Source organism: Brassica napus, chromosome A7 (genome assembly GCF_020379485.1).
Source record: "Brassica napus cultivar Da-Ae chromosome A7, Da-Ae, whole genome shotgun sequence".
Classification (NCBI taxonomy): Eukaryota; Viridiplantae; Streptophyta; class Magnoliopsida; order Brassicales; family Brassicaceae; genus Brassica; species Brassica napus.
This window is the reverse complement of record NC_063440.1, coordinates 2387258-2398704: the sequence shown is the minus strand read 5'-3', so window position 1 is coordinate 2398704 and position 11447 is coordinate 2387258. Positions and strand designations below refer to the sequence as shown.

At 36.3% G+C, this 11447-nt stretch overlaps 1 protein-coding gene and 1 pseudogene across 1 annotated transcript; one reads left to right on the top strand and one right to left on the bottom strand.

Annotated features, from left to right (window-relative positions):
* Window positions 1–5156: 5156 nt before the first annotated feature.
* Window positions 5157–6439, bottom strand: LOC111215313 (high mobility group B protein 4-like). The gene is made up of 8 exons (XM_022718775.2): window positions 6340–6439; window positions 6213–6267; window positions 6055–6141; window positions 5924–5981; window positions 5802–5846; window positions 5647–5727; window positions 5488–5562; window positions 5157–5394 (listed from the first exon to the last, which is right to left on the bottom strand). Exons 2-8 carry the CDS (start codon window positions 6257–6259, stop codon window positions 5374–5376), a joined length of 414 nt encoding a protein of 137 aa, XP_022574496.1. The 5' UTR covers window positions 6260–6267; window positions 6340–6439; the 3' UTR covers window positions 5157–5373.
* Window positions 6440–6587: 148 nt separating this feature from the next.
* Window positions 6588–8265, top strand: LOC111215208 (annotated as a pseudogene).
* The last annotated feature ends 3182 nt before the right edge of the window (window positions 8266–11447 follow it).

Here is an 11447-nt window from a genome sequence, read left to right as displayed (position 1 = left end):
ATTCAGGTTGTTCTGAGAATGTAGTCTCGGAAGAAGCAGTGCACAAACTAGCCTTAATACCCGAGACACATGCTCATCCCTATCGGCTTTTATGGATGCAAACAGGGGCATGCGTTTTTGTCTCTCAACGAGCATTGTTCTCACTCTCTATTGGATCATTCTAAAAGAATTTTGTATATTGTGACATAGCTCCGATGGATGTATCCCATATCATTCGTGGACGTCCGTGGCAGTTTGATAAAGAAGTGATTCACAATGGTAAACTCAACACCCATTCTTTCATGTTTTAGGAGCGCAAGATTACATTGCTTCTATCACCCGATGCTGATCACGTCAATCCCGATGACAAACAACAAATGACGTCAAAGAAAAGTCTTATGATAATTTCAAAATCTTAATTTGAAGAAGAACTATGTGTGGCATGCCTAATCTTTCTTTAGTCGCAATGGATGCTAGCCACACGCATACCAACGAAATACCTAGTGAGTTAGCAATAGTTGTTGGCGACTTTCCAGATCTGTTTCCTGACAACCTACTGGAGGGATTACCAACTCTTCAGGACATACAATACGACATTGACCTCGTTTCCAATGCAGTCTTACCAAACCGAGCGCATTATCGAAAGAGTCCGAAGAACATGAAAAGCTACGACACCGAGTTGAAGAGCTACTACTCAAAGGATATGTACGGGAATGTCTAAGTCCATGTGCCGTCCCAGCTCTCCTAATCCCAAGAAAGATAAAACATGGCGCATGTGTGTGGATAGCCGAGTAATAAATAAGATTAAAACTCGATACTGGTTTCCTATACCACACTTGAATGATTTTTTGGATCAAATCAAAAAAGCTACTATCTTTACGAAACCATATCTAAATAGTGGCTATCAGTAGATTCAAATTCGCCTGGGAGATGAGTGGAAAACAGCATTCAAGACTCGTGTGGGCTTATTTGAATAGCTTGTCATGCCATTCGGTTTTTCCAATGCTCCTAGTACGTTTATGTGTGTCGTGAATCAAGCTCTTCGTTCATCGGCAAGTTTGTGGTCGTATACTTCGATGACATCCTCATCTTCAGGAACTCAATACACTATCATCTACAACATCTACGGAACGTGTTATTAGTCATGCGACGAGAAAAAATGTACATTTCCCAACATAAGTGTGAGTTCGGTGTAGCGAGAAGATGGCTGGAGCATGGGCCCGTTACAACACTTATGACATCAAATTTTATGCAATCGTCTAAGCTATTAAGCATTGGCATCATTATATCGCCCATAAGGAGTTTGTTTTGTTCACTGATCACGTGGCCTTGAAATATTTAGGCACGCAAGACAAACTTTCTTCTCGGCACGCTTCATGGATAGCCTACTTGCAACAATTCACTTTTGTGATCAAGCATCAGGCGGGTAAACTGAACAAAGTCACATACGCTTTGAGTATCCGCCATGCGCTAGTTTCTACGCTCCGGGTTAGTGTCACGGGTTTTGAATGTTTTGCGGAGTTATATCCTTCAGATTCTTTCTTTTCATCAATTTGGATGGACCTTAATCATGGTACGTTATGCATATTCGTTTGTCGGGTTTGTCTTTAAAGACAACCGCTTGTGAGTACCCGATGTAGTCTCAGGTTGCAGATTGTTAAAGAGCTTCATGACGAGGGACATGTCAGCTGCGATAGGACACTTAAACTCGTGACTGACTCGTACTTCTGGCCGACGTTACAAAGATAAGTTGATAGGTTTGTGGCTCACTGCACAACGTGTCTACGGAGCAAGGCAACACCTCCAATGCTGGCATGTACTTACCATTGCCAATTCCAACGCAGCCTTGGAGCGATATCAGTATGGACTTTGTTCTAGGACTTCCAAGAACGCAACAGGGAAATGATTCAATTTTTGTAGCTGTTGATCTTTTCTCAATGATTGCTCATTTTATTCCCTGCAAGAAAACTATAGATGTGGTGCAAGTCGTCAGCTATTCTTTCGGGAAATTTATCGTTTACATGGGCTTCTGGTTTTCATTGTTTCCGATCGAGATTCGAGGTTCATAAGTTATTTTTGATGTTCTCTGTGTACATTGTTCAAAACGAGTTTGAATATGAGCTTTGCTTATCATCCTTAAACCGATGGGCAAACCGAAGTCATTAATGGGGGCTTGGGTAATATGTTACGGTGATTGGTTGGTGATAACTTGCGGTCATGGGACTCGCTTTTATGCCAAGCCGAGTTCGCTCATAACCATTCCCATAATTGGAGTCTTGGTTACTGTTTAAAGTGGTGTACGAGTAATTCCTTGCGGGCCTTTAGCTTCGGCGACGATGCCGCGACCGGGAGAGTTTCATGGTCGAGCTTTGGAGCTTGTTGATGAGTTAATTGATATCCACACCCGAGCTCGAGACAATTCAGAAGGCACATCGATCAAATACAAGAGAGATGCTGACAAACATCGACGGTAAATTCATTTTCAGGTTGGTGATCAGTTATGGTCGGTCTTGACTAAGGAACGCTTTCCAACATGTCAATAAAATAAGTTCAAGCCGCGGAAGATTGGACCGGTTCCAATGATTGAGAAGATAAATGCGAACGCTTACTGTCTTCTTCTTCCGTCCCATATTCATACAGATGATGTGTTCAATGTCAAGCACCTCTTCAAGTATGAACCAGGCGATGCATTTCTATCTGGATTCGTGGACGAATCTCTCGCACGGGAGGGGACCTAATGTAGCATACAACGTTAAGCAATACGCTTTGGTTTTGGTTTTAGTTTCCTTGTTTCCTTTTTCTATTTGGTTTATTTTTAATTTGTTTGAGATAAAGATCAATTGATCCAATCTCTGTTAAGTTTAGGTCTTTATTTTAGCTATATATATTATCATCTCGGCTTTTGTTTTAAAACATTTCTTGAATCTTTACTTCTGGGTGTTCTATAAAAATTTAACGGACTTAAGAAAATTAAGATAACGCCCATTCTCAGAATTCAATGTTACCTTCGTGTTATCGGTTATTGACGGTTACTTCCGCTCTGTCAATTTACCTGCTGTGCAAAACCTGTTAAATTATTCGTTGACATCTATAAATATATGAGTTTATGCTTTCGACCTATGTATATATTTGGAGAAAGGGTCTATTTATAGAATACATTTTCATTTGAGAATTAGTTTGAGGCCGTTGATAAGTTCAAGATATTCTTAGGTTAATCAGGAAAAAAAAATGTTATACGTGTATAGAGTTCTAGTATATTTTACCTGTTTAGATCCTCTAGGCTTTATACCTTTTTCCTACCATGTGCTAGAAGTCTAGAATTCTATAGCGCCTAGTTATTTTTTCCCTTTTAACTCATATTTCTCTATTTTCACCTAAAAGTAATTTAATGTAGATTATAAATCATGCAAATTTCAAGAGTTGATTGATCATTTGCTATTTTGCATGTCGTTGTTGGATCATAAAGTTCACTAAAAGTAATAAAAACTTTATTTATTAGTAGAATACTTTATAAAATTACGGAAAATTGGGTGATGAAAATGTCTCTCACTAGATACTAGTAATACATTACTAATTTATCCGCTTACGAAATAAAGTGTTATATACTTCAAATATTTTTTACTCACTACGTTAAATATGTCGGAAACTAAACGGTGTAGGATCATTGCTATATAGTTATTTTATTTTTCATAGTTATTTTATTGGCTATAATCATGATCAAAAATACTAATTAGAGATTTAAAGACTCAAAGTTTGCATAATGTAAGTAACATGAGGACCGAAATCATCAGCAAGGTCGATCGCTCTATCAAGGACCGCCTTCTGTCTCTGCCTCCTCCGCGCGAGGGCTCCATCTCCTTCCTGCTGCTGTATCTCACCTCTCGCTGTTTCGTTTCTTTCTTCTTCTGTTCCCGTTGTAATAAGTTGTTCAACAACAACAGTGTAACTCTTTTCAGAAAATGGTAAGCTTAACATTTTACCAAAAAAACATGAGGACCGAAAACATTGATATAGACTAGACGGACATAAAACTCCATTATATAATGAAGTTTTTACAACATAAATGAAAGCACTAAACTTTAGCATAAACATTGACACATATTTATGGGACCAACCTTAATCATCTTTGTCTTTGATCTCAGCAGTTTCTAAAAGTCGCATCAGACTCACATGCAATCGTATTCGTCCACTCCTAGCGGCTTCTTTAATCATTATCATTTATCACAAAAAATGTAATAGTAATTTCACATTTAAATCATTTGTTTCTCTTTATAGGTTGGTCCGAAATAGAGTATCTAAACAGGCCTATATAGTAAAGTTTACACTAAGTATATGATAAAGTATGATAGCAATAATATGGGCCTGTTATAATGTAGACCAAATATTACTGACAATGATCCAAAACTTGTTATAATGTTGTTCAACTACATTCCCGGGCCGACTTCAAATGATCGCTACAATCTTTCTTGTGGCTTAAACAAAAGCAGGAAGCTAAGCTAACAATGGGAAGATCAACGAGACGAGGATAAACATAATGTTTATCTTTCTAGGGATCATTAGGTCAACGGTTTGGATGTTTGATGACCTCCACGGGCCACGGCTAAGGAGTACCATAACGATATTCGAGCAAAGAAACGAATAACAAAATTGAAGATTTAAAATAACCCAAAATCGGATTAAACAAAAGCAAGCCAAACCAAACAAAATGGTTGTACCTGGTTTAAGTTTGCATAAAATCTATAAAACCAAAAAAGCAAACCATGAACCAGATTGCAATTTGCACATATATAATCTCAATAAGCAGGCTTCAAACCATAATAGTGTAATGAAATAGCCTTTTAAGACGAGAAAATACCACTCTTTGGATTGTAATCTAACATACTAATCAGTGTTATGAAACTCAGGAACAAAAAACCATGAATGGTTCCCCTCCTATGAATAGACTCAAACAAAAAGACAAAACGCACAACAGCAAACAAACAGTCAGACGACCCATCCCAGCAAAAAGATTCTGTCCCAATTCAACGTTAGATCAAATATTCCCTTGGAAAAAGCCACAAAAGAGTCAAACAACAATATACCAGAGAGTAAAAGTAACACACGTTGACAAAATCAAAAACACATCAACCCAAAAGTAACAGATAGAAATCAACAATACATTTAAATAAATCCATATATCACTCATCAAATAAATCCTTAATAAACACAGAAGGTAATAAGGAGACATAGCATCCAAGTGATCCTATCCGACCATACAACTGACCTACACATAAACAAGTAGCAAATGAGGTTCTTAATATTACAAACACAAAGCATAACCAGTTTTTTCAGTCACACATTCCTAATCCCATCCACAAATCTGAGTCAGTCAATGGCAATAACTAGAAAGTCTCCTTAATCATCGTCTTCTTCCTCCTGCCAAAATACAAGACAGTCCAGAACGTCACATACATGTAAAACAAAAACATAACAAAGCATTAAGAGTTTTATGTCTAAAATAAAAAAAACCTCATCGCTTGCTCCTCCAGCTTCGTCCACTTCAGACTTGGACTCATCATCTTCACCTCTACTGGTTCCATTAGCCTAAACAAGAACACAGTAAGACCATAAAGATACACACAATCTCTCTCTCCCTCTAGAAAGTCAAAGCTGATATATTTTTATTACCAGTTTCATGTTGTACTCTTGCATACTCTGATTATATTCACTCTTCCTGGTCTCTGCCTTGGTGGCATAAGGCGCTTTCTCCTGTACTCAAAACAACCAAAAGAGTTTTTAACTTTTTTGAGCTTAATCTTAAAAGGACGAAGCACAAGACTCACTTCTTCACTCATAGACTTCCACTTGGCTCCAGCAGCCTTCCCAACCTGATGTTGTTTTGCACACAGATTATTATTATTATTAATTTCGAATTACAAATCTGAGATTGTGGAACCTCACTTACGGCGGCGACGGACTTGTTGTTAGGGTTCGCCTCTTTGAACTCCCGTCGAAAATCATCTCTGCGACAGAACATTAATCAGTTCTAAAATTGAAATAAAGCAGTGAGGCAAATGTGAGATTGTGAGGTTTTACAAGAAGACGAAGAAAGCGCTTGGAGGTCTCTTAGGTTTGTTTGGGTCCTTCGTCGCCGTCTTCTTCTTCCTTCCTCTGGTTTTGAGTCTGAAAATCAAATTAGAGGTGAGAGAAGTTGTGCAGATCTCAGATTTCAGAGAAAATGGAGAGAGTGATACCTCTGGTCGGTGCTCGTCGCTTCAGCTTTCGATTGACCGCCTTTCATCTCGAGTTCTGTGAACAAGAGTAAAGAATCGTTAGTGAATCGGGTGACTCGGACTGAGTCGGTGGGAGCGAGTTGATTACCTTAGGTTTTTTTCTTTTTTCTTTGTTTGACCAGTTTGAGTCTGTGTGAGATTTGTTCTTTTACTTGGAAGTGTTTGTCTTTTGACGCAGTTAAGACAAATGTAGATTGACACATCAGCATTTCTAGTTATTTTTAAAATATGCCACGTGCACAAAAAGGCACACCAAATCTACGGATCTCGCCTAAACCGACACCAATCTACCGATCTCCGCCTAAACCAGGTTTTCATTGGTGTTGTCCTTTTTAACCGGTTCCAATTCTTTACCTTTTGCTTCCCCCAAAGTAAATATTCCCCTCTCATCCTCCTCCCTCTCCATATCTCTCTCTTTCACAGTCTAACTCAGGGCCGGTCCTGGACCACGCCCAATGAAACATTCGTTTTGAGCCTCCAAAATTTTTAAAATTTTTTATATTTAAATTAGTTTCCAATTTGTGAAAAAAAAGTTTTTTAGACCCCAAAATTTTAAAATCTTTACTAAATGGTGTTGGACCTCCAAACTTTCAGACGGGCCCTGAGTCAACTGTGAATTTTGGTCGCGCCGTCAACATTGCAAGATAGGCGTTGATCTCGCTTCACTCTCAGGTAGACTCGACTTATCTAAACACCATGTTTTATCCAATCTTCCTTTTCGTTTTGAAGTGTTCTCGGTTTCGATAGTAATATTGAATCCTCCTTTTGTATTCTCTGAATCGTTTGATTTCTATCAATGTGAAAGCATGCAAATATACAGTTTATTTTATTTTTTCGTCTTCTTATCTATAGTGAGTGAGGATCCTAGTTCTGTATTCTAGTTCAAAGCTAAAACTCTTGCTTGATTATGTTCTAACTGAAGTTTTTTTTATTTCAGTTTGTGTGAACAGATAAAACTCTTTTTTCTTTCAAAGAAGTATGGGGCAAATAAGACATATCAATAAACTCCTCTAGCAGATATACGGGTTTTCAAGAAGATGTTTGTTCCGGGTCATATCCATGGGTCCTTTGCCCACTCATCTCGCCTTTATCATGGATGGAAACAGGAGGTACGCAAAGAAGCAAGGTCTAGAAGACGGGTCTGACACAAAGCCGGGTTCTCTGCGCTCATGTCGATGCTACAGTACTGCTACGAGCTGGGCATCAAGTATGTAACTGTATACGCATTTAGCATAGATAACTTTAGAAGAAAGCCTGAGGAGGTTCGGTCTCTAATGGATTTGATGCTGGAGAAGATCAAGTCTCTGCTTGATAAAGAGAGTATAGTGCATGAATACGGGATACATGTGTATTTTATCGGTAACTTGGCGCTTTTAAGTGACCAAGTGAGAGCTGCTGCGGAAGAAGTCATGGAGGCCACTTCTGAGAGAAGTGGTGTAGTGCTTCTTGTCTGCGTTGCTTATAACTCGACGGATGAGATCGTACAAGCTGTCAAAAAATCTTGTGTGACCAAGTTAGATAGGGACATGGAGACAATACAGTTGGTGGATATTGAGGAGAATATGCAGATGAGCGTGGCGCCGGATCCTGATATACTGATCCGAAGTTCAGGAGAGACGAGGCTAAGCAACTTTCACTACAAGAAAACACCGGGATTCCGACGACAATTATCGTCGGTATGTCCTCGGAATAATGGTATTCCGAGGGCATACCGACGAGAAAGGTCGTCGGAAATTTCTCGTCGGAAAGTAAATACCGAGAATTAAAGATTCCGAGGACATTCCAAAGAAACATTTTCTAGGACTGCTCGACGTCGATATCTCCTCGGAGCTTTCCGATGGAACGGTCCTCGGAAACATTCCGAGAGAAAAGAGGTATCGGAATATTCCGACGAATCTCAGCCGTCGGATTATTCCGAAAAACCTTAGCCGTCGGAATATTCCGAGGAAGTGTATCCGTCGGGATATTCTAAGGACCTATGCCCCTCGGAATATTCCGAGGAAGATGTCGTCGGAATATCCCGAGGGATACACTTCCTCGGAATATTCCCAAAATTAATTTTTTTTTAAAATTAAAAATTTATTTTTTTAATTGAAATTCGAAAATATAAAATTAAAATTGAAATAGAAAACATATTTAAAAATAGTTTTAATAAATATTAATTGAAAAAATATTTAAAATTAGTTATAATAAATATATAAATTAAAAAAAAACATATTTAAAATATTTTTAATAAATATTAATTGAAAAAAATATTTAAAATTAGTTATAATAAATATATAAATTTAAAAAAACATATTTTGAAAATAGTTTTAATAAATATTAATTGAAAAACATTTTTAAAAATATTTTTTATATATACAAAATTTTTTTTTTATAAATACCTTTAAAAAAGTTATATAAATATAAAATCCATTAATAAAAATTTCCAAAATAGTTTTATATTTCCAAAAAAAGTTTTATAAATAGAAAAATCTTTTAAAAATCTATTAATAGTTTTAATAAATATAAATATATTTTATAAATCCTAAAATAGTGTTTATAAATCAAAAAATGTTTTATAAATAAAAAATTAGTTTTAATAAATATAAATATTTTTATAATTATGAAATCATCTTTTATAAATCCAAAAATCAAATTTATATACAAAAAACGTTTTGTAAAATCCAAAATCAATTTTATATATACAAAAATAATAAAAAAATTATAAAAAAGTTCTAAATCAATTCAACACAACAAATTATCCAACCAAATCACAATTCTAAACCTATTACACAACCAAATCATAATCCTAACCAATCACCCTAACAAAAAACTTCTAAAATCATCAAATCTACTTAAAAACCTAACATATAGAACCTAAGAGAGTTGGATAGGGTCCTTACATGATTTGTGTAGAAATAGAGAGGATTTGCCGGAGAGATCGTCGCAAGAGAAGGGGGAGATCGCCGGAAGAAGAGAGAGATCACCGGAGGAAGAAGAGAGAATGGGGAAGAAGAAGTGTTTCGTGTTTATAAAACCTAGGGTTCGTAGGAAACTATTCGTCGGAATTTCCTCGGTATTTTCAATTTCAATTTTCGCGAAATATTTGGCGGCAGGTTTGCCCGGTTAAATAAAAATATTTCGAGGAAATTCCGACGGACACTTAAATATCCGTCGGAATTTCCTCGGTATGTTCATTAATTCGAGGAAAAAGAATATCCTGTGCATGTATTTCTATTGGTTTATATTGTTCCTCGGAATTTCCTCGGAATATTCTGAGGCAATTCCGAGGAACACATGTTTGGGGTTTCAAAACATCAATTTTTTTTGCCCTATATCATTTCTTATACAAATGCAATGCATACCATTGAGGAATCTTTGTATAGATGATCATAAACCATGAAATAACAAAATTTCAAAACGAATTGTAAGTATTCCCTTTACCGTTCATTAAAGTGTATAAGTGTTTCTCTTATGTTATGGGGATTTCGTTCATACAATCGGAAAAGTGTTTATTATAGGGTAATGAACAAATTTTTGACTTCATAATCAGACTAAGACACTTAATAAGGGTTATATAAGTGTTATTCAAACCGCAAAACGTTTTTTCGGTTAAAAAACCCTACTTCCTCGAAAAAGCCTCGGAATATTCCGAGGAAATTCCGAGGAACACTTGTGATTCCTAAGAATTTCCTCGGAATATTCCGAGGCTTTTCCGAGGAAACTGAAACCCTAAAAGCAAAGGCCTAAATCGTCGGAAAAGTCTTGGACTATTCCGAGGAAATTCCGAGAAAAGCCCTAAATCGTATTATCCCTCGGAATTTCCTCGGTATTCTTATATTAAAAAAAAAGGTGATGCTACTCTGTTTCTGAGTCATCATCACCAGATGAATCTGAATCTGGATCTTGGTGAAACTCTCCAATCTCTGGTTCATCCTCTACGTGAACAACATCATTTGTTACTTTTTCAAATAATTTTTTTCCTCAAAACAAAAAAAAAACAATCATTTAAAAACTCATCATTTATCCGGTTTCGCAAACCAGTTTTCACAATCTTCATCGTAGAAAAATATTTTTTAACTGTTGCATTGGGAACAAATAAAGTCAAAACTAGCTTTAAAAGCTGATAAACTTGAGGATGTGAAAGATGTTTCTTTATCTCCACCATCATACATGAAAGACCTCCAAGATGTTTCAAATTAGCAAATCTTTCATCATTCATGGATGTTATCAATATAGAGATCAAGTTGATGTTCAAGAGTCATTGGCTCCATATGACTATAATCTTCAGAATAAAACTCGGACAATCTCATAACTTTCAAGTTATCAAACTCACGAAATGAATCACCGGGGCTCAAAGAAGCAATGCAACTAAGTAATTCAGTGTTCACCTCATTAAAGAGGTCATTAAACTCTTGAATTTGCATATCCAATACAGTGTAATAGCATTCCACCTTGTAACGATGCAAGTTGGTTATATTGCTTTTTTTTTTGAATTCTTCAAATTAAATTCATCATCAATAACCAACAACTCAGTCTTGTAATTCTCAAAAAAAAAAAACTTTGTTGATTAGAGATTCCCATTCATTTTCTTTGAGCTTACACAATTGTTGCTTGGTGGATTTCACAAGCAGCATAGCATTCAAAATAGTCAAGTCTTTCCTTTGAAGATCCTTTGATAAGTTATTTGTGATCCCAAGAACAAACAACATTAACGGTAAGAAGTAATTCAGAAGACCATTAGTTTGTCGTCTTTTGATACCATCACTCCCATCGCTTTCGACATACTCAAGTACTTTAATAATAGAAAAAAAAAATCACCAACCGCAACAATGTTTTATAATGAGAATCCCAACGAGTTTTACCGGGTCTTTGAAATGAAACCTATTGGTTTAGTCTCTTTAATGTTTTAATTTCACCTTTCTGAATTCTTTCCTCTATTATTTCCGAAAGTTTTACCAAATCATATATTTCCTCTTACAAGAAGCTCCAACCGCATTAAAAAAAAGACACAGAGCTTGTCAAAGAAATCTCCAACTCGAAAATGCTTTTGAGCAACTACAACGACAACTAACTCGAGCTGATGAGCAAAACAATGAATATAATATACAGAACTGCATGCTTGCAGTATTAAATATCTCAATCCATTTAATTTACCCTTCTCATTACTGGCTCCATCATAACCTTGTCCTCTGAACTTTTTCATACTCAATC